The following is a 25,237-nucleotide window of genomic DNA, read 5'->3' on the forward strand; positions in this document are numbered from 1 at the left end:
CATAGCTACAACTGAGATCTTGGTGGCATATGAAAGAATTTCCACTGTAATCCTCAGGCTGCGGTCTCTTCCAACAGTGGAAGGAAATCAAAAATCAAGAGTTAATGTGCCAAATGTTCTGTGGTAATGGCTACATTTGTATCTGTATGTCCAAAAGAAAAATGCAAAACAGTAAAAAGTAAGAAATACTCACAGTACTATAAAGAGTTATTGGCCAACAAAGACATTTGACCTAGTATTACAACGTATTTCATGTCTGTCCATTGGATAAGTAATGGGAAGTGGGAGAATGTTACAGGTTTGTGACTTCTACATTTCTACTTTGCCAACTTTAGGAAGTTTTTGGAAGAAGGATGATTCATCATAATAGGTCAAAATGACTCAAAATGATCAAGCTGTCTCATCCTTATCACTGACAATGAAACATCTTTGACTTTGCCACTAGTAAGTTGCTAACTGATTCTACTTCTGTAAAAACAAGTTGTCTCTTATTCAGCATTTTGCTACATTTTGGCAAATTTCCTTTGTAAAGTCTCACCCATATTCCCTCATGTCCTGGATTGGCTCTCTTTCAGCTGTCTTTTCCAGTTCCTGTCTGGTAATTAACGTCTTCATTGTGTACAATCTGGAATCTGTCCACTGAACTTTGATGTATGTGTACTACCATTAGTCGCTAATGGGTTATGACCCGCTAATTTAAAGGAAGAGTATTTGACCTCATTAAAGTCTTTGCTGTTACAAGACAAGGAGTTTTCTACCCCAATTAGGTTTTTTGACCTTTTTTTGACCATTTTTTAATTATATTTTATTCTGGAAAATAACTCTTATCAGTCCATAAGTCAATATACATAAATGGCTCCTTTGGTAGTCCCATAACCCACATTTGTTGGCTTTCATCATCCTGACGTATCTATTTTTTCATTTTTCATATTTTTACATTCTTCTTAGAACTACAGTACATGTTAGGTGTCATTCCTTCATTTCTAGAAATTGCCCAAGACTAGATATCGATGACCATGACAGGTTACTGCCATTCAGTTTTCATTCAAGTAAGTGTGAGTTTAGTAGAGATGAGAGAACTCGGTCTATTACAAATTTTTTTAAAAAAAATTCTAGAATAATAAATAATTTGGACCAAACCAAACTTGCAGGTAAACCTCACCAATGTTTGGAAGACAAATCTCATGAGTAGTACACATACTACAGCAGAAGCTTGCATTGATCCTGGGGTCTCAGAGTGTTGGAACACCATTAAGTTTGATATTCATTAACAATCCTAAGGATAGACCATCAATATTTAGTCTTGGACAACCCATTTACCTGCTGTGAGTTATGGTCAATCTGTTGGGTCAAGCCACCCAGCCTCCATGATCTCCTCCTTGGCCCACATTTCTAAAAATTCTTGAGCAGTTTGGAAAATCAAGAAAGGGACCCATTTCTGGTGCTATTTGGTCACCAAAAATGCGCCACTTTGTTGCCAGGAAGCTGGAATGCCTTTTTTTATGCTTAAAAATGTACCTAAATGAGTAAAATAATAAAATCCCTGCTGTCTACAGTCACCACTAGGGGGAGCTCAGCAGATAAGCAGATTTCAATCATGTCATTATGGAACTGTAAAATGCAGAAGGAGCACGTTATGAAATATGTAACAAAATTTACCAGTATGGGATTTTAGACTAAAAGCAAATGTACAGTTGTGTATACTCATAGTAAGAGTTATACTTTAATGTGATGAATTATTACAAAGAGCGGCTACAGAATGATATGGTTTATGATAAAAGCGAAGCCCTAAAGAAGCCTCAGACCCACGGCCCCAGCAGTGTAGAGCTAACCACCGAGCCACCATGTCTCCCAAGGAATTTATATGAATAGAAATGTTTCAGTTTGTCTTTCTGATTTCCTACAACCTTAACCCCAGCACATCCCATGGGGAACATTGTAATTCAATGCAAGTGATAGAAATGAACTCCTGGCTGAGAGCGCTGGTGATGTCACGCTGTCTGCAGCTTGTTCTACATTCTCAGCCAGGCAAGAGGCAGACAGAGAGGGAGAAGCCATGATCACTGACATAACTCAGAGTAAGGCGTCCGCGATTTAGGTTTAGGGTATCAGATGATATTCAATTAAGTAAAACCAATGGCAAGTCTTCTCTTTACCTTTTGATATTTTAACAGTCTACATGATAATCGATAACTGTGAGGTTGAAAATATTCACATTTCCTCTAAAGGGAATTTCCAGATGATGGTATTGATCACCTGTCCTTAGGATAACTCAACAATATCAGATTGCTGGGGGTTGTATACTCGGAACCCCCACTGATCAGCTGGTATAAGGGGCTGTAGTATTTGGACAATGGCCTCTTCATTGTTTACCAAGCACAGTGCTATGCAATATGTAGTGGCAGTGCTTGGTATTGCAGCTTAGATTCACTCATTTCCATTACTGAGCTGCAGTACAGTCAAGTGACCAGCAGGTATGATTCCACTAGCCGGTGAAGAGGAAGTAGAGATCAAGCTAGTCAGTGGAGGCCCTGGGTGTAAGACTATACCAATCTAATAGTGATGATTGATGCTCTTTGTTAAGGATAGTTTGTCAATATGATAGTACTGACAGCTCTGCTGACATGTCTGATCTAGAAAATCCTAGTATGCTCCTTGATATAACAATACTGGATCATTGCTTCTTAGACCTATGCATTGAGCTGTTTTTTCTTCAAATTTAGAAATAAATTGACAACTGGGTGTTCCTTTGGGCAGTGTCTCTGCACAGTCTGATACTATCCAATCAGTGATGACAACATCAGACTGTACAGATACACCCCTTTAATAAGGAGAATGGTAACACACAGGATTTGATTTATCCGTAAACATTCAGATGGAATTACAGAAGAACAGCAGAATGCAGAAAGGTAAGAAAAAATGCTTCAGAACTGATGATAAGGTGGCAGGTCCTCTTTAAATAGGTTTTCCAGCTTTCTTCAATTGATGATTATGAATGATTAAAAAATGTGCAAAAAACAAAATTGTGACACGTTCCTTTTGTATTATGGAGGAGCCCTCTAAAAACACTGCCTTTAAGGGAGCTTACGGTGAGTGAAGGGTTAACCCTTATGAACTGTACAATGTATGCGCATGGGGTAGTCTCACACGCATGAGCCCCCAGTAAGATTGCTATAATTCCCGAACACTTTAATGGCATGAACAAGTGTATAGTAAAGAAATAGAAAAGGTTTGGAAATCAATATCTAAACAGGCCATTATGATATATTACTAGTTTTTCTCTCGAGTAGAATCTCACCAATAAAACTGCAACGTCGCCATGATGGAGATTTGCACCCCAATGCAGAGAACATATGATGAACATTCCCCCAGGAGACAACATCCATTGCAATTCTGACAGCTGTTGCTGCAATACAATACAAGCATCTCAAGAACAAAATTGCCTGCAGGCGCAATGAATTGGAAAAAAAGTAAATACTTTTTGATTTAAGAGAAAATTAAAAATGTAATAACTTAGCTCCAGGTGCTTTCAATAAAGCATTTTACTTCCTCTATTCCAAATGGGCCTCTATACATTGACACTGTGAGGTATAGAAGCCGCCTCTGGCTCTCATAGATTCTTAATTTCATCCAGTTTTCAATAAAGCTTTTGCAAAAGGTTCCGAGGAGGGATGAGCTAAATATGTTCACAAGTACTCTATAAGCAAAGTATCTGGTATAGGAAAGGGAAAGGGGATAGATACCATTCCATGTTTCATATCTATCTATCTATCTATCTATCTATCTATCTATCTATCTATCTATCTATCTCATATCTATCTCATATCTATCTATTTAGTTATCTATCTATCTATCTATCTATCTATCTATCTATCTCATATCTATCTATCTATCTATCTATCTATCTATCTATCTATCTATCTATCTATCCATCTATTTGTCCTTACCATATCTAGTCTTATCATTTCCATCTATTAATCTGTCATCTGTCTAATCTATCTATCTATCTATCTATCTATCTATCTATCTATTTATCTATCTATCTATCTAAGCTTGGAAACATAGAATCTTTGCTTACATTCTACAGATACAAGTAAAGTTTGTATAACAACATCTTCGCTATTCTACCCCTGAGTATACAACCCTGTTCTGACTTCATGAAATTAATGATTTTACAACAGCCATAAAGCAAAGGTGATACCAAGACCAGATAGTCTAAAAGACCCCATTATGATCATATTAACTATGTCGCGTGACATCATCTGAAGGACTAGACAGCAAAGAACATAACAGGAGCCATAATCTCCATTGAGAATCACAAGGTCCAGAGAGCATTCACTAAATATTCATATCTACTTAGACCAACTTTTTGTTTCAACAGGATTTCCACATATCTATGCAGGACCAAAAAATGGTATTAAAAATCTTCAAAAGTAATATCTATAATGTCTATATGAGCACTATAAGGAAATAGATTATTATTAAATGCATAAATCCCCCTACTTAGCACAAACTTTTTTCAAATTTTTTGAAAATGTTTAGAATTTTTTTATTGATCATGTGACAATAATGTTATAATGATGCAACAAGGTTAACCAGTGTTCAAGCAAGCTCCCCTCCAATGTCGCCTAGGTCTCCTGCTGGTCTCTACTTCCTGGTCCCTCTCAACAGACCGGAAATGATCGCTCTGCCGATCGCTAGTCACAGCAATGACCTGGCTCAGCCAGTGATTGGCTGAGAAGCATTTCCTGTCTTTCAAGAGGTATCAGGAAGTAGAGACTGGTAGGATAATGCTCGACAGCAGCAGAATGGGAACAGCATGGGATTGATGAGGTCTTTTGCGAAAAATATTTACCCACCTAACAATCTAACCTTAATCTGTAGCAGTTTTCAAGCAAGTTTCCCTTTCTAGGATGGCTAGGACTCCTGCTGGTCTCTACTTTCTGGTCCGTCTTAACAGACAGAAAATGATCACTCTGGCAATCACTGGCCACACCAGTGACCTGGCTCAGCCAGTGATTGGCTGAGAAGCATTTCTTGTGTGTCAATTGGTATCAGTAAGTAGAGACTGGCAGGATAACACCCAACAAGAGCAGAATGGGAACAACACAGGATTTATGAGGTCTTTTGCGAAAAATATTTACCCACCTGACAATCCAACCAGAATCTGTAGCAGTTTTCAAGAAAGTTTCCCTCTCTAGGATGGCTAGGTCTCCTGCTGGTCTCTACTTTCTGGTCCCTCTTGACAGACAGGAAATGACCGCTCTGCCAATCACTGGCCACAACAGTGACCCGGCTCAGCCGGTGATTGGCTGAGCATTACTTCCTGTGTGTCAAGAGGGACCAGGAAGTATAGACTGGCAGGATAACCCCGACAGCAGAATGGGAGCAGCACGGGCTCGATGAGGTCTTTTGTGAAAAATATTTACCCGTCTGACAATCTCTTTTACAGAATTCTAAGTGTTGTTTTCATTGCATCTAAAATTGGCTGATAATCTACCCGGGTTTTAAATATTTAACCATGTGCTTTAGCTAATCCTATCAGAGAAGTGTATAAGCTGCAGGAGGGTGAGTGTGTCGGAGCACTCCGCTGACATGGAAATATCTTCTTTTTTGTTGTGTACAGTTTCCAAGCAGCTGAGGCAGGTGAGGTAAGCCTATTTTCCTGTAATGGTTTTATTTATAACCATCGGCTCTTACGTTGTGCGCTCTTCAAAACCACCTTGTGTGAATAATTGTGATCGCTTCTACATCAAACCTTTCCCTTGATGTTCCACCTTCTAGACAAGATGTGATTCCCGAGAAATGAAACTGGGTCTGCCACGCTGCTTTGAAATAGAATTTATTATTATTACTAATGTGTTATTTTTTTCTCGGAGGATCTCCTGAATTCCAACAGGTGCTCGCAATTAAATCCCATTCATCTAAGCAAGCCTACCATCCTAAATTTACAAAGAAGACGTTTCTGGGGGAAGGGAATGGAGATTTTTTTTTGTACGCTTGGCAATCTTGTGTGATTTATGGCTTAGCTGTATTGAATCATTATGCTGAATTATGGCTGGGAGAATGAGTAGGCAAGAAGGGCAGTGGGCATTCAACTAGGTAATTTATTAACATATCATTAATATTAACATATCGGATGTAGCAGAGCTCAGTTTCTCATATCATATGTACAGTAGCAGAGCTGAACGCATCATTTGCCACAAAGGATCATAATATCAGGTGTAGTTTCCCCTCTGCTTGTTAGTGAGATAACAAATTTAGCTCCACTACATTTATATGTTATAGGGTAAAGAATTAAGCTTGATTTAAATATTAGATTAGCACCCTTTTAGAATGAGCCTAGAGCTGGGTTCATTGCAACTTTTCCAAAAATTTCAGGAAATTTTTGGGCTTCACCACCCATAAACCCCTACTAAACTCTAATTTCTCTTCAGAGCCCCAGTATAATAAATGGAGGTCCAGGGGAGATACGTAAACAAAACAGTCATACATCTTCTGAGATCATCCTCTTAGAGCCTCTTCTGGCCTTCAGCAGCTCTGGAAGACCACCCAAGTGTCATGGCTTTGGAGTGCCCAACATGACAGCTGAGGTCCAATCACAAGCCTCAGTGGTCACATAGAGTGTGCCAATGTCATGACACTTGTCCCTAGTGGTACCGGAGGGGCTGACATTATTTAGGAGGCCAGAAGAGGCTTCGATTTATACTCTGGGGCCTGAAGAGATCTTAGAGTTTAACGATAATACCAGTTCCAGGTCGGACCAACAAGTTCAATCCAAAACATAACTACCACATGATACTCCCGATTATTTACAAGAATCTCATGGGGTTCATCCAATGCCATCGCTCTCTAAAATGGAGCATAGAGAGGGAAATTTACCATTCTATATCAGTTTTCTGGGCCAGATGTAGTACATCTTTGGTGCACTGTCCTTTTTTGCCCCATAGATGAGCCACTTTACAGCTTCGACTCCCCTGTTGGCTCTCTACGTTTTACAAAATTGGGCAGAGTAAGGTAAAGATGGTATGTGTTGGAGCTGAAGTCTAAATCAGTTCTCGACTGTTGTAGATTTCCAGCCCATGTGACATCCCATAGCAGAATTATTTTTGTTATATAGGAAGAATGTTGATTGTGAAACAATCCTCTTAAAATCATGGTCTTCATTGTTTTGTAAGAGACATGACAGCTTACTCGCCTCTGGGACCAATACTTGATATTTGCAGACAGCGCTATGCCTAAACCAAGCAACGATAAGCCGAACAATGTCCTTATACCATTAGAGAAAAGTTTTATAGGGAGATGTTGTGGAAACATCTGGGTGGTGTTGAATGTCCCCAATACCTAGATACACTGACTGATATGGATGCAGAGCACTTTGAAAAGTGATATACAACTGTACAGAGATGTGAGTTGACAACTAGGTCACTCTGACTGCAGTCAATGTTTGGATGAAGTCTCTGTCTAATTGATTCCCTTGGTAATTCAATGCCCCATGGAGAGCTTGGTCTCCAAAGAAGAGTTGGTATAATCCTATTGCTCGAACACTGTATTGTGCCAGTCATGTTTTATGAAATAAACCACAAGCTTCCGAATGTAGGTCACAAAAATAATCAAAGATCATGTATCATGTATGTTGTAGATGTGACCCCTCAATATACGAGTTGACAAAAATTGCTGCGAGTGGAAATGTCCTTAATTTGGGAAAAGACATAAATATAATCTTAAAAAAATACGATGGTCGCCCATTCCCAAGATGATTCGCAGAAGAAAAAGATATAGACAATGAAGTCTACCTTAAAATGAATGTCTATATTTTGAGATCAACAGTTTATAGGTCCAGAATTATCTGCTGATTAAATTTCTTCTATATTTTTATATTAGTGAGAGCTTCATTTTTTATGATTCAGATTGCTAGAGGCAACACATAAGTTCTGTCTACCTGCAGTCGCCACAAGGGGGAGCTTATGTGCTAATTGTATACAGGATTTGTGTTGATTTCAATACATAAAGAGTAGGCAGTAAGCTCTTAAGCTCCCCCTAGTGGTGGCTATAAAGTTTTATCATTTAACTACTGGGAGATGTGACATTGTATTTTATGCTACAGATGTGTCCAGCCTTATCTTAGTTCAAATGTGCTTCAGCATTCATTATCAATTCACAAATTTATAATAATATGCAAACAAAACATAGGCAGCAGTGCATAACATAACCACTGGGTGGCCACACATACAGGATAGACACTTAGTAACAAAGTATTGTGAAATATATTGTTTTGAAAAGCTGATCATCTTGTGACACATATGAACAAGGCAGGTAAGGCCATCTGCATGCATCAGAAAAAAATTGGCTCTATCCAGTATAAAGATGCATTAAAAATTAATCAGAACATAATTTTGGACCTATAAGGGATATATTTTTGTGAACACTCATTTTAATTTTATAGATTTTCCTTGCTTTTCCCGACTGTGACTAATAAATACACATTTTATACAAGGTCCTAGGAAATCGTCTGAGAACGCCAACCTTCTAATATACACAGGATAATGAATACTGTACAATGACAGTAACAAGTGACTGTAACCAAGTTGTGATATCATATAAGTAAGTTTCAAGGCTTCATTTTTTATGATTCAGATTTCTACAGGCAACAAATACGTTCTGTCTACCTACAGCCACCACAAGGGGAAGCTTATGTGCTAATTGTATACAGGATTTGTGTTGATTTCAATATATAAAGAGCAGGCAGTAAGCTCTTAAGCTCCCCCTAGTGGACTATACTATTACTATTACTGTTACATTTACTATTACTGTCACTATTGTACTATAGGTTTATGTTGAAGGTCCTCAGATACTGACATTGCTACAATCATTTAAAGGGGTTTTCTGGGCACCATCAGTGTTACTTTATACTGATACACAGGAAAGGTCATTGATATCTCACCTGACCCCACATCGATCAGTTGTTCCAGCTCCCTACAGAAACTACTGTAGATAGTGCTGAAAGTCTCTACTCCTATTAAAGTAATAGATGCAGCTGCAGTACCGTAGCTCCACCAGTATACAGTGGATGGGGCTGTAGTTCTGCGCCTATTACTGCAATAGAAACAAAGTTTCTTCTAGCCCTGGCACTGCTGTAGCTTCTGGAAGTAGCTGGAACAGCTGATCAGTGTGGCGTCCATATGCAGATACTGTAGTTCTATTCTGAGTATAAGTCATCAGTATAAAAAATACTATTGGCACTCTGGAAAACCCATTGAAGTCAACCATGTCTGTACACTTTTTTTTTTTAGTATTGCAACATGGTGTGTTACGCTATTTATGTAACTTACCCTTTATATAAGCTTTCTATTAGGACGATGTGTTGCAAAAATTGTGTAGCATACCGTAGCATTGTACGCGATTAGAGTAACGCATCCTCTGTACAGATGGCGCTTGCCGCAGATGGTCTTCATAAAATAAAATTTTCTTATTTTTATATCATTCTAGACTAATCCTGTACCCAAACTTAATACCATATTAATGACACCCAACCAATCTGTTATCGACCAATTGGTCAAATTTTTATTCACGTTTAGATGTCTCCTGGGGACTTTAGTCCCTTTATGTAACGTCAGGTAAGGAAATTGGCCAAAAATGATCAAAGTAAAAGTGTTGGTGAAGGACAAAAACCTTCTCAGTGATGGCCAACCCGATAGCTAGAAGCCAACCATTGCCAATTTGGTCTCAAATCCTGTTTCTAAAAAGAATTATGATGAGTCAAGAAAAAACCTGCCGTTTCCTAAATCTTATTGTCTCGTCTAAAACATTCCTGACTCCAGATGCACAGGAGCGCCATTATATTTCTATTCATCAATCTTAATGAATCAGGTTTTTATCAACTCAGTTTATTGCCAACAACACATCAAGATGAAAAACCGCTGTATAAGTAAGAGCGTAGACTGACTTACCCCGGGCAAGGTCTTCTGTTCATGTAGAGCACTCTGAGCTTTCAGGGCAGATTCTCTTTCACAGTATGTAAGAAAGGCGCAGCCTGAAAACAAGTACATATTTGATGTTAGTAAAATCTTTACAGTAGTCATCTATCATCAAGAATATGACATAAATCAAGGCTTATGCTAGAAATGTTTTGGGTTGATTTTTTTTTTCCTTTTTATAATTTTATCACTATATGAAAAAATAATTCTGAGATAGTTTAAGGTTAGTTGTGCACATGAAATCCTCCCAATTTCCCCATACAAATGCCTTTCATATAATCTGCCCCCTCTCTCACATACTGTCCACATAGTCTCTCCTGCAGTCAGGTCCCACATTATCTTTTCCAATGTTATCAACAGCAGTTGGTGCCACTTTAAAAGTACCTTCCAGGACCTTTGTTGACATTATGTTCACAGTCTAAGGTCCTGGATGGTGAATTTGAAAAAAAAAAAAAATTGCATTTGGCCCCGTTCTTATCTGTGTTCGGTATTCTGCTCAGAGAGTCCGTTTGGGGATGCCTCCAAATGGAATATCGAATGCATTAAAAAGTGGTGAGCAATGAAGGACTCAAACCCTATAGACTATAATGGGGTCTGTGTGCTTTCCGTGTGATATCCGCATGATTCATGCAGAGAGAAAAGTAGTGCTTGAAGTCCTTTTCTCTCCGTATGAGTCGTACGGACACTGCGTGGAAAATACACGGACCCCATTATCGTCTATGGAGTCCACGTGCTTTCATTGTTCACCACTTTTTAATGCGTTCGATATTCCATTCAGGGGGTTCCCAAGCAGGCTCCCTGAAGGGAATACCGAACGCAGATGTGAACCAGGTCTTACTCTGTAAGTCATTATAAGTACCCAAAAGGTATTGGTCTGGTCTTCTTGTGTCACTCATTTCATACCAAGAGGTAAAGGCTAAGTAGTAACGGTATATCCAGGTGCCAGTTTTTGATGTTTACCCCCCATAACTAAGTGGCTACTCCCATAACTATGTCATGGAGACAACGTTACATGGGACACCACTTTATTTTTCTTTTTGTAGGTGCTCTCACTTACTACCTAAAATGATTATACCCCCTAACCTCATACAGATCTAATTTAATGGTACCCTATCCCGATGTCAAGTTCCCATTAAGAGAACCATAACACCAAATGCTGAGATCCATTAGCCAATGGCGTAAACCATTGATATTCCGTTAATCTTCAGTGGAGATTTATTTGTACAAAATTAAGACTTTACTTACGACTAAATCTACCCAACACTATATACAGAAAATTGAAGTTCTACACTAAAAAAAAAATCAATATCTGAAATAATTAAAGAAAAAATAAGATAACTTCCCGAGCCTTGTCCCTGACTGAAACATTATAAAAACGTTATTAACACAATATAAAAAGATAGAAGACACGCAACTACTGCAACCATGAGAGTCTCTTAAATAAGTGTATAAATAAAGAGTAATTGTCTTCCTTCCACAATATCTGGAGATTCCACACAGTTCCACCAGGCACCCTGATGGAGATTATTTCATTATGTTTCGGTGGTATAAATATTGTTGCTTAATGGTGTATACAAGGAGATACATCAAATCTGTAATTAAACTATATTGCCAGCAGAGAAGCATTAGAAGACTTTCCTTAAACTATTCCCTGTGTTATATAGACTTGTAACTTTGGGAAGCCATTTAAATATTAACATTGACTAGAAACTCTTGTAAAGTCGTTTTAATGGGCAGGAACTGGTAACAGTCATGGATGTGAGATGTTAATGGACATAGGAATTAGAAAAAAGACACAAAAAACAGCCATTTTTTCTTTTTTCTTTTTTTTTTTTTTGAGAATAAAACTAAGCACTGGAGACGATAAGATCAATCCTTGTGGGTTGGTATTCTCAGCAAATCAAGGTGATCTGCATTTTGGCAAATCAATAGAGAATAAAAAATTTAACAGGGGTTGTCTGGGATTAAAATATAAGGGGGCGGTATTTTTTTCCCTAAGGAAAGGTGCCATGTTTGACTATGAGCTCTGTCTTGTACTTGCTTAAAGGGGAATGAACTGCAGTACCAGACACAGACTATGGGAAGAAGTGATGTTATTTTGGGGAAAAAAAATATTTTTGTAAAATTATATATTGCTGCTAGTGAACCCTGGGTGAGGGGGCACAACAAGGCAGTGAGCCCTAAGCTAAACCTCCTTGTCTCTTTCTACTTGCCTATCTAGTCCTTGCCTATCCAAGCAACAGGTGACAACTGGTCGACAAGCCCTTCCTAGATATGTGTGTAGACACTGAATGCAAACAAGACAAACAACAATAAAGGGAGGTCAGCTAGCCAAGGGGTTGGTAAGAGTCAAGCAATGCAGTACAAAATTGTAATCCAAGAGAATAGTCAAAGGTAAAGCCAGAGATCAGGAATAAGAATACAGGTAAAAAAAAACAAGAGTAAATAGGCAACAAGCATAAGGCAACAGCAAGCACCAATGGGAATGTGAGCCAAGAATAAATAGGGAGGAAGCACCCGCCCCAGACCTCATAGGAAGATATCCTGTCAATCACACAACCAAGTCTAACATTAACCATTAGAGGAGCAGAGGGAAGCCAAGGTGAAGCAGATCGGGGTGGTGATAAATCAATTACCAAGGTGAGTGAATAGGACAGTGTTCAGACAATACAAGAAGAACTCAAAAAAAGAAATCACAGCCAGACACGACTCCTGTGCCGCATAGATATGGCCCAACAGCAACTATGAATTTGGGTAGTACTGAATAAGAATAATGAATAATGAATTCCATCCCCCATTTCGCTTGAAAATTGCGGAGCAGACCTTTTCTCTCCACATTTTTTTGGGCTGAAACCAAGTGGAAACCAAGTGGACACTATTATAGTCTATGGGATCCACTTTTTAAGCAGACTGAGTTTTCGTTTTTGTTGGGTGTCCATTGGATGTCCATCTTTTTTTAACTGACATCGCCAGACATAAAAGTTTCTGACAGATCTGCTCCGGAGACTCTGAATGGAAACTAAGATGGGAATTCACAATCCACAGCCCAGAAAGATAACTTAATAGCCACAGCATCAACTTCTCTATAGCAGTTTTTTCACTTTCTCAATTAGCTCCCCTCCAGAAGGAAGAAGCCTTTGTTATTTCAGCTAAAATAGAGTCTCTGGTTTGTTTGATATAAGAACATTTTCTTCTTCCTCGAGGAGAATAAATTTGCCTTTAATTTACTGTAAGGGACAAATTTAAGAAAAATGTCGGCCATTGGAGGAAATTTTTAAATATTGCAGAATGATTTATCAGGCAGAGAAACATTATAAGATCACACCGAGTTCTTCCAGAAAGTTCCAGAGATGGTTTGTCTAAACACAAATAATATTTCATAAGTATCCGTCATTATCACCACCGGACTACCATGTAAGAGGAATGTTTTAATAGTACGGTTCTAGGATGGGATACAGTATTGGATTTTTGCTTGTACAGTGATGACGGATTGTCTAATTTCCTTACTCTCACCAGGTGCGGCAGTGGCAGGTTAAACTCGATTAACCTGCTTAAACTGCAGAGAGTGTGACTCTTCGTAAAGTGCCCCACTGGGTGATGAATCGATGAAGGATCTTATAGATAGAAACGATGCAATTTCTTGTTTCTTAAATACGTTGAAAGTGAACTTCCTTAACCACACTTACAGGATCAAGAAAAACATACAGATAGATATCTAGTAGCCACGACATATAACGTGAAGGTTCCAAGCCCTTACTTTTTGACACCATCTTAACCGGTTAAGGACCAGGCCCAGAAGTACATTAAGGACCGGGCCTCTTTTTTCAAAACTGACATGTGTCACTTTAAATGGCAATAACTTTGAGACGCTTTAACTTACACAAGTGATTTTGAAATTGTTTTTTCGTAACACATTATACTTCATGTTAGTGGTAAACACTAATCAATATTTTTGTATTTATTTATAAAAAAAACTAGCAAATTTGATGGAAATTTGGAAAAAATTGCAATTTTCAAAATGTGAAATTCTCTGCTTTTCAGGCAGATAGTCATACCATCCAAATACATGAATAAATATTATCTCCCATATCTCTGCTTTATATTGGCATCATCTTTTGATCGTCTTTTAATTCATTTTGGATGTTACAAGGCTTACTACGTCCGATATAACGGGTACACCAGTGTCATACATGTGTCATAAACTGCAGTTTGGGCGCACAGCAGGGCGCAGAAGCGAAGGAGCGCGATGCGGCTTTTGGAGTACAGATTTTGATGTTTGGTATCTGGACGCCATGTCATGTTTGTAGAGCCTGTAAGGTACCAGAAAAGTGGATTCCCCAAAGGAGTGACCCCATTTTGAAATCTCAAAGAATTTATCAGGGGGTGTAGTGAGTATTAGTATTCCCGACGTGACTGCACAGCGGATGGCGAAGAGGGAATATATAAGCTGTGCGGAGAACATTGCAGACACCAAATTCCCTACTATGTCCCAGTAGCTCCTATGATTGGGGGAGTCACTCTGGGGGTCACTTTGGGGGTCACTTCTGGTGTTTTTTCGCTCATAAGCTGTAAATCTGGGGTGTCCCCTGATATTCGCTCGCACAGCTTATATATTCCCTACCTGCCGCAGCCAGTTGTGTTCTAATAATTTGGCGATTTTTGGGGGGGTTTGCCTTGACATTGCTAGATGCTATATTTTCTTTATTTTTCTGGTGACATGGCCATATAAGGGCTTGTTGTTTGCAGGATGAGATGCATTTTGTAATGACACCATCTTTGGGTGCCTACAACTTACTGATTACATTTTATTAACTCTTTCTTGCTGGATTAAAAAAAAAAAAAAAATCAATCCTGCATTGAGTTTTACATTTTAAATTTTTCGCCATGCAGCGTACAGCATAAGTAACATATTATCTTTATTCTGCGGGTCGGTACGGTTACGGCGATACCTCATTTATATTATTTTTTTATGCAATACTAAGTCTGCAGAATAAAAACACATATGGGGACATAAATCAATGTTTTTTGCATCGCCATCTTCTGAGAGACGTAACATTTTTATTTTTCGGTTGACAGTGTTGGTTGAGGGCTTATTTTTTGCGGGAAAATGTGCGCTTTTTATTGGCTTTGTTGTGGGGTGAATATGACTTTTTGATCACTTTTTATAGCATATTTTGTAGGATGAGATGGCAAAAAATCATTATTTCCGGCGAGTTTTTTCCGGGTTTTTTTTCCAACGTTCACCGTGTACATTAAATATTATTTCAGTTTTATTGTACAGGTTGTTACGGACGCGGCGATACCAAATATGCATTGCTTTTTTTAATTTTTAGTGCTTTTTTATATAATTCATTTTGTGTAGAAAAAAGGGATTTTTGGACTTTAGAACTTTATTACTTTTTTCATACACTTTTTTTTTTTAACTTTTTTTTTACTTTTTCATGTGTCCCTTTAGGACACTTGAACCAGCTGATGCTTTGATGAAAGCACCAACTGATTCAGCACAGTAGCAGACAGGACACGAGCAGGACATGAGCCTGCTCGTGTCCTGTAAGCTGCAGAGGAAGTGAGACACATCGCTCACTTCCTCCACCGCCTGGCAGGATCACCAGGTATGTGGGGGCTCCGGTAGTCTGGGGTCACTGGCCAGACCCCAGACTACCTTGTACTGACATCGGCACCCCCCGATCTCGCCGCGGGGGGTGCCGATCGGGTTAACCTGTCGGCGGATCCCTTTCGATCGCGCCGTGATGTTTGACGGCGCGATCGAAAGGGTTAACACGTCCAGTCGGACTCAGTTCCGACTGGACGTTATGGAGGAAGGGGTTAGGTGTTAGTAACACCTAACCCCTGTCCCGCCCGCACCCCTCCCCCCGCCAGAAAGGTACCTAAAGGCCGGACGTATTTCGGCAATAGTCCAGTCTTTAGGTACCAGCACATGAGGCCGTAAATTTACGTACGGCGGTCCTCATGTGGTTAAGTAATGTTAAAACCTCTTGTCATTGTAGGAAGATTTTATTTTTCACATTATTTTCTTTTTGGTCAATACTAATTATTGGGAGCGCAAAACATTGCAAATATACATAAGGACAACTATATATATTGTTTTATTGCTACCATTTTTTTATTAATGTTTAGTAAATTTTTTCCCTTACCTATTAGGATATTCATCATCAGCATGTCAATATACATTTCTAAACTAATATTAAAAAAATAATGTTCTATGTCGGTTTCAATCACAGGAGGAGGAGAAGATATGACTTACTCCAGGTCCTTTACTTTCACCCTGCTGACCAAGTACTTGAAGAGAAAAAGTGAAAATAAATAAATAAATTACAAATAAAAAGAGTGAAAGAGATAAATAAATATTGGTTTCAGTAAGAGGAGTAGGAGATATATAATTTATCCCAGACCTTTACTTCCTCCCTGCTATTAGATACACAAGCAGATGGTGAGAAGGTGTGAGATAACTAAGGTCTCGTTTAGAGATGAGCGAACAGTGTTCTATCGAACTCATGTTCGATCGGATATTAGGCTGTTCGGCATGTTCGAATCGAATCGAACACCGCGTGGTAAAGTGCGCCATTACTCGATTCCCCTCCCACCTTCCCTGGCGCCTTTTTTGCTCCAATAACAGCGCAGGGTAGGTGGGACAGGAACTACGACACCGGTGACGTTGAAAAAAGTAGGCAAAACCCATTGGCTGCCGAAAACATGTGACCTCTAATTTAAAAGAACAGCGCCGCCCAGCTTCGCGTCATTCTGAGCTTGCAATTCACCGAGGACGGAGGTTTCCGTCCAGCTAGCTAGGGCTTAGATTCTGGGTAGGCAGGGACAGGCTAGGATAGGAAGGAGAAGACAACCAACAGCTCTTATAAGAGCTAAATTCCAGGGAGAAGCTTGTCAGTGTAACGTGGCACTGACGGGCTCAATCGCCGCAACCCAGCTTTCCCAGGATCCTGAATGGAATACACTGTCAGTGTATTCCCGTATACCCGATATATACCCCCGATAACCGTTCCAACGGTGTGCCCCCCCACCTTCACCCCAGAAATACCCTGCAAGTCCCCTAGCAATAGAATTGGGGCTATATACACCCACTATTTTTGCTACTGCCATATAGTGCCATTGTCTCACTGGGAATTCAAAGAATATATTGGGCTTACATATAACTTCAATTCCAGGGAGAAGCTTGTCAGTGTAACGTGGCACTGACGGGCTCAATCGCCGCAACCCAGCTTTCCCAGGATCCTGAATGGAACACACTGACAGTGTATTCCCGTATACCCCATATATACACCCCAAATCCCCGTTCCAACGGTGTGCCCCCCCACCTTCACCTCAGAAATACCCTGCAAGTCCCCTAGCAATAGAATTGGGGCTATATACACCCACAATTTTTGCTACTGGTATACAGTGCCATTGTCTCACTGGGACTTCAAAGAATATATGGGGGTTATGTGCACCCACAATTTTTAATACTGCTATACAGTGCCATTGTCTGACTGGGAATTCAAAGAATATATGGGGGTTATGTGCACCCACAATTTTTAATACTGGTATACAGTGCCATTGTCTGACTGGGAATTCAAAGAATATATGGGGGTTACGTGCACCCACAATTTTTAATACTGCTATACAGTTCCTTTGTCTCACTGGGAATTCAAAGAATATATGGGGGTTATGTGCACCCACAATTTTTACTACTGGTATACAGTGCCATTGTCTGACTGGGAATTCAAAGAATATATGGGGGTTACGTGCACCCACAATTTTTAATACTGGTATACAGTGCCATTGTCTGACTGGGAATTCAAAGAATATATGGGGGTTATGTGCACCCACAATTTTTAATACTGGTATATAGTGCCATTGTCTGACTGGGAATTCAAAGAATATATGGGGGTTACGTGCACCCACAATTTTTAATACTGCTATACAGTGCCATTGTCTGACTGGGAATTCAAAGAATATATGGGGGTTATGTGCACCCACAATTTTTAATACTGGTATACAGTGCCATTGTCTGACTGGGAATTCAAAGAATATATGGGGGTTATGTGCACCCACAATTTTTAATACTGGTATACAGTGCCATTGTCTGACTGGGAATTCAAAGAATATATGGGGGTTATGTGCACCCACAATTTTTAATACTGGTATACAGTGCCATTGTCTGACTGGGAATTCAAAGAATATATTGGGGTTATGTGCACCCACAATTTTTAATACTGGTATACAGTGCCATTGTCTGACTGGGAATTCAAAGAATATATGGGGGTTATGTGCACCCACAATTTTTACTACTGGTATACAGTGCCATTGTCTGACTGGGAATTCAAAGAATATATGGGGGTTACGTGCACCCACAATTTTTAATACTGGTATACAGTGCCATTGTCTGACTGGGAATTCAAAGAATATATGGGGGTTATGTGCACCCACAATTTTTACTACTGGTATACAGTGCCATTGTCTGACTGGGAATTCAAAGAATATATGGGGGTTATGTGCACCCACAATTTTTAATACTGGTATACAGTGCCATTGTCTGACTGGGAATTCAAAGAATATATGGGGGTTATGTGCACCCACAATTTTTAATACTGGTATATAGTGCCATTGTCTGACTGGGAATTCAAAGAATATATGGGGGTTACGTGCACCCACAATTTTTAATACTGCTATACAGTGCCATTGTCTGACTGGGAATTCAAAGAATATATGGGGGTTATGTGCACCCACAATTTTTAATACTGGTATACAGTGCCATTGTCTGACTGGGAATTCAAAGAATATATGGGGGTTACGTGCACCCACAATTTTTAATACTGCTATACAGTTCCTTTGTCTCACTGGGAATTCAAAGAATATATGGGGGTTATGTGCACCCACAATTTTTAATACTGGTATACAGTGCCATTGTCTGACTGGGAATTCAAAGAATATATGGGGGTTATGTGCACCCACAATTTTTAATACTGGTATACAGTGCCATTGTCTGACTGGGAATTCAAAGAATATATGGGGGTTACGTGCACCCACAATTTTTAATACTGCTATACAGTTCCTTTGTCTCACTGGGAATTCAAAGAATATATGGGGGTTATGTGCACCCACAATTTTTAATACTGGTATACAGTGCCATTGTCTGACTGGGAATTCAAAGAATATATGGGGGTTATGTGCACCCACAATTTTTAATACTGGTATACAGTGCCATTGTCTGACTGGGAATTCAAAGAATATATGGGGGTTATGTGCACCCACAATTTTTACTACTGGTATACAGTGCCATTTTCTGACTGGGAATTCAAAGAATATATGGGGGTTACGTGCACCCACAATTTTTAATACTGGTATACAGTGCCATTGTCTGACTGGGAATTCAAAGAATATATGGGGGTTATGTGCACCCACAATTTTTAATACTGGTATATAGTGCCATTGTCTGACTGGGAATTCAAAGAATATATGGGGGTTACGTGCACCCACAATTTTTAATACTGCTATACAGTGCCATTGTCTGACTGGGAATTCAAAGAATATATGGGGGTTATGTGCACCCACAATTTTTAATACTGGTATACAGTGCCATTGTCTGACTGGGAATTCAAAGAATATATGGGGGTTATGTGCACCCACAATTTTTACTACTGGTATACAGTGCCATTGTCTGACTGGGAATTCAAAGAATATATGGGGGTTACGTGCACCCACAATTTTTAATACTGGTATACAGTGCCATTGTCTGACTGGGAATTCAAAGAATATATGGGGGTTATGTGCACCCACAATTTTTAATACTGGTATACAGTGCCATTGTCTGACTGGGAATTCAAAGAATATATGGGGGTTACGTGCACCCACAATTTTTAATACTGCTATACAGTTCCTTTGTCTCACTGGGAATTCAAAGAATATATGGGGGTTATGTGCACCCACAATTTTTAATACTGGTATACAGTGCCATTGTCTGACTGGGAATTCAAAGAATATATGGGTGTTACGTGCACCCACAATTTTTAATACTGCTATACAGTTCCTTTGTCTCACTGGGAATTCAAAGAATATATGGGGGTTATGTGCACCCACAATTTTTAATACTGGTATACAGTGCCATTGTCTGACTGGGAATTCAAAGAATATATGGGGGTTATGTGCACCCACAATTTTTAATACTGGTATACAGTGCCATTGTCTGACTGGGAATTCAAAGAATATATGGGGGTTATGTGCACCCACAATTTTTACTACTGGTATACAGTGCCATTGTCTGACTGGGAATTCAAAGAATATATGGGGGTTACGTGCACCCACAATTTTTAATACTGGTATACAGTGCCATTGTCTGACTGGGAATTCAAAGAATATATGGGGGTTACGTGCACCCACAATTTTTAATACTGGTATACAGTGCCATTGTCTGACTGGGAATTCAAAGAATATATGGGGGTTATGTGCACCCACAATTTTTAATACTGGTATATAGTGCCATTGTCTGACTGGGAATTCAAAGAATATATGGGGGTTACGTGCACCCACAATTTTTAATACTGCTATACAGTGCCATTGTCTGACTGGGAATTCAAAGAATATATGGGGGTTATGTGCACCCACAATTTTTACTACTGGTATACAGTGCCATTGTCTGACTGGGAATTCAAAGAATATATGGGGGTTACGTGCACCCACAATTTTTAATACTGCTATACAGTTCCTTTGTCTCACTGGGAATTCAAAGAATATATGGGGGTTATGTGCACCCACAATTTTTAATACTGGTATACAGTGCCATTGTCTGACTGGGAATTCAAAGAATATATGGGGGTTATGTGCACCCACAATTTTTAATACTGGTATACAGTGCCATTGTCTGACTGGGAATTCAAAGAATATATGGGGGTTATGTGCACCCACAATTTTTACTACTGGTATACAGTGCCATTGTCTGACTGGGAATTCAAAGAATATATGGGGGTTACGTGCACCCACAATTTTTAATACTGGTATACAGTGCCATTGTCTGACTGGGAATTCAAAGAATATATGGGGGTTATGTGCACCCACAATTTTTAATACTGGTATATAGTGCCATTGTCTGACTGGGAATTCAAAGAATATATGGGGGTTACGTGCACCCACAATTTTTAATACTGGTATACAGTGCCATTGTCTGACTGGGAATTCAAAGAATATATGGGGGTTATGTGCACCCACAATTTTTAATACTGGTATACAGTGCCATTGTCTGACTGGGAATTCAAAGAATATATGGGGGTTATGTGCACCCACAATTTTTACTACTGGTATACAGTGCCATTGTCTGACTGGGAATTCATAGAATATATGGGGGTTACGTGCACCCACAATTTTTAATACTGGTATACAGTGCCATTGTCTGACTGGGAATTCAAAGAATATATGGGGGTTATGTGCACCCACAATTTTTAATACTGGTATACAGTGCCATTGTCTGACTGGGAATTCAAAGAATATATGGGGGTTATGTGCACCCACAATTTTTACTACTGGTATACAGTGCCATTGTCTGACTGGGAATTCAAAGAATATATGGGGGTTACGTGCACCCACAATTTTTAATACTGCTATACAGTGCCATTGTCTGACTGGGAATTCAAAGAATATATGGGGGTTATGTGCACCCACAATTTTTAATACTGGTATACAGTGCCATTGTCTCACTGGGAATTCCACAAATAATTTGGGGATTCATTCACCCTACATCTCAGGCTCTTGCCATATTCACCCAGGTTGTCAGTGCTGCACCAGCTCGTTCCCAGACAGCTCGGCCCGAAAAACGCGTTACCTATATGGAGGATTTGGACAATGAAGACAACATGTTCTAAATCTAATGTCTGCACCTTCTCCAGAATTAAAATAAAGGCAGCGTTTAACTTTCAAATAGCACTGCACAAAGGAAGAGCTTATCAGCTTGTCTCATGACATGCTACTGAAAAGTTTCATTTGTGTATCTTAATGTAAATATAGTTGTATAAGCTTTTTGGGTTTTAGGCACTGCCAAGTTATTTATTACCACCCACTCCCTTATAATGATGATGACGCCAAAGTCACTGTGGGTGTTCAGAGCTCACAGCTTTGGGTGACATTTGTCTTGCTCTCTGTCGGTACCAGCTGTCTTTTTGGATACCGTAAAGTTATGTTGACTTTATTAACAGCTATAGAAGCTTTAGCCAGGTTGTGACGGTGTGTAACCCTAACAACACTAAGTGGGATACACATTAATAGTCAGTCTATGTACGCTAAACGTATCACTGAAGTAATTTTTTTTCCCTCTCCCCTAATATAAGAAAGGAACAGACATTAGACCTAGACCGGGGTTCGAGGCTTGAAAAAATCCAGTATTATTTGTTCTTCATGATGTGAAATATGTGTTGAAAAGCAACCCAAGATGAAGTCAGCCATGTGTGCCAGTGTGTTACTTGGCATGCCTTTGCTGGCCCCAACTGTAAGGGTCACTCTCCATTTCCTCCATTTTCCACTCCCCTTCACACCATTTGTGGTGAAGCAATGGGATGCACTGAAGTGCACCCTCTAGCCTCGTGTGGGATAGGGACATCAGATGCCACTCCAACCCCCTCGTCTTCCTCCGCCAGCCAACGGTGCGAAGATGAGAGGAGTGTGCTCTGAATGTTTTCTGCCTAGCAGAGGCTAGTTCTCACTTACGAAAATGGCCCCACTTTGACCTGTATATCAGGCACAATGGTGTAGGTTTCAAAGAAACATGGCACCAACAAGTTGGAAAACGTGGGCCATGCGTGGACCGTGTTTGAGTCTGGCAAGCTCCAGATCTGCTATCAGGTTCCAGCCATTATCACAGGCGCAAAAATGCCAGGCCCCAGGTGTAGCAGGGAAAAAAAAATGCCATCTCAGCCAGGATGGCATCCCTGACCTCGGAGGCACTGTGCTGTCTGTCCCCCAAGCTGATCAGTTTCAGCACGGCCTACTGACATCTCCCCATGCCAGTGTTACAGTGTTTTCCGCTAGTAGCTGGGGTGGAGGTTGCAGCTTCGTAGGGTTTCAGTCTACTCCTGCCATGGCCTGGGAGAGGAGATAGGCCACCCCAGTTTGCACCCGGGGAACAGACTCCACCACATTCACCCTGCCTGTCATTAAAGATAAGCACTGCAGCATCCCTGACCACAGGCGCTTGTCCATGTGTCGGTGGTCAAGTGGACCTTGCAGCAAAGCGCAGAGCTCTGGGCCCGACTGATGTTATGGGACACATGCAGGCGCAAGGCAGAGACAGCACACCAAGAGAAGTAGTAACGGCTAGGCCCAGCATAGGGAGGTGCCCCAGCTGCCATCTGCTGACGGAAGGCCTGGGTCTCCAGAAGCATAAACAAACACCAACATCTCCAGGGCCAGCAGTTTATCGATGAGGCTGTTACAGGCTTGGGCATGGGGGTGGGTTGTATTGTACTTCTGCCTGCAATGAAAAGCTTGGGAAATGTGGAGTGGCTGGGAAGAGGCGCATGATGGTGCAGGCCAAAAGGGCGCATGAGGGTGAACTCCCCAATGTGTCAGAGATAGGTGTGTAGGTGTCCTTGCATCATATACTTGCACCATATTTGGCTTTGGAAGTTAATTTTGTGCCAAAAAGTGGTTAAGACAGCGATCCCTCAGCTACTCCCGTTACACTGTCTATTGAAGTTACCATCTGTGGAAGTGGACCACCATTTCTAAGATCCCAAAGGAAGCAGGCAAGAGATGTGCAGTTCAGAAAAAAAGATGAGAAAATAAGTTTAGGCTGTAGAGCACAGAGGGATCGGAGAGGACAGAGCTGGTGTCGGCCAGGTATTCCCACAACATGCGCCTATACTTGTCCCTCCTGGTGACACTAGGCCCCTGAGTGGCAGTAATTTGTCCAGGGGGGCCATTAACGTGTTCCAGACCTAGGAATAAGTCTTCCAACAGGGTAGAGTTTTGCATGCCTTTGCTTCTACCCACTGTTTTTGCTGCTTAGCTTCCCTCCACATCTACTCTGCTTTCACCCCTAAACATCACCCCAGTTTATGCCTTTGCTTCTACCCAGGTTTTTTGTTGATTTAGCTTCCCTCTACATCTACACTGCTTTAGCCCCTAGACATCACCCCTGTCCATGTGGGGTCGGTGGCCTCGTCATCCACCAACTCCTCTTCCAATTGCGCACTGCCCCCTTACTGCAAACCGCACATGACCACAGCTTGCCTTGATGGCAACTGTGTCTCATGATCCCCACTTAGGTCCAGACAAGTCGGTGGCGGGTCCAAAACCCCAAAATTGGAAGGAAATGGCAGATGCTGCAGTATTTCTAACACCTGTTCCTGGTGCTCGGGCCTGGTCTGTGTTGTACCCTGCACCCTGCTTAACGCATCTGCCATATCCGAAGTTGTGCTGAGCGCATGCTAATGTTTCGTGTCCAGTGCAATGGATGGGATGGGATTTCACATAAGTCTGCCACCCATGGCCACTCATGGTTGAGCAACTGAGGGAGTTGACTTTGACGAACCCGAGGGTTTTGGAGTTGGAACTACATCAAAGGTCTGTGCTGCTCACACACTCTGCTCAACACATGATATGTTTAGTGCCAGCAGTGTGGAGACGTCGCACAACAGCCGTTGTTCCAGCAGGTACAGGCGTTGTAGGAGTGCATAGAGGCTAGCAGCGGCAACTATACACTTTAAAAACTATCCGCACAAGCGCCACACTTTCACCAGTAGCTCAGGAACATTGGGGTACCTTTTTCAAAAGATTAGCAGCAATGAGTTAAAAACGTGGCCCAGGCATGGAATATGTTGCAGGCTGCCAAGCTACAGAGCCAATCCCAGGTTACGGCCATTATCACACATGACAACATGCCTGGGCCCAGGTGCAGTGGCAAAAACCACATTGCCGTCTCATCGAGGATGGCATGACTCACTTTGTAGGCAGTGTGCTGTCTGGCCCCCAAGCTGATGAGCTTCAGCACGGCCCGCTGACGTCTCCCCACACCAGTGTTGCAGCGTTTCCAGCTCGTAGCTGGGGTCAATTTAACAGCGGAGGAGGGTGGTGTTTCAGCCCTCCTCCCAGGAATGTTGTGTGGGGAGACAAGTCAGGCCACCACATTTTGCGACCCGGTCCACGCCTCAACTACATTCAACCACTGTGCCCAAATTGAAAGGTAGCGTCCCTGTCCGCATGCACTTGTCCATTCGTAACTGGTCACATGGAACTTTAGGGCTAAGCGCTGAATTTAG

General features: G+C 40.8%; 1 protein-coding gene across 15 annotated transcripts in view; it reads right to left on the minus strand.

The window, feature by feature from the left end:
- The window catches only part of CELF4 (CUGBP Elav-like family member 4), a 908,448-nt gene that overhangs the window by 709,237 nt on the left and 173,974 nt on the right, over positions 1-25,237 (minus strand). For all 15 annotated transcript variants that reach the window (XR_012715420.1, XM_075269750.1, XM_075269742.1 and 12 more), the window contains exon 2: positions 9,951-10,033. Coding sequence is in view for 14 of the 15 variants with exons in the window: in XM_075269750.1 (XP_075125851.1) it covers positions 9,951-10,033 (83 nt within the window). In the remaining variant the exon portion in view is untranslated. The remainder of the gene's footprint in view (positions 1-9,950; positions 10,034-25,237) is intronic.

The sequence above is a fragment of the Leptodactylus fuscus genome, chromosome 1, assembly GCF_031893055.1.
Source record: "Leptodactylus fuscus isolate aLepFus1 chromosome 1, aLepFus1.hap2, whole genome shotgun sequence".
Taxonomy (NCBI): Eukaryota; Metazoa; Chordata; class Amphibia; order Anura; family Leptodactylidae; genus Leptodactylus; species Leptodactylus fuscus.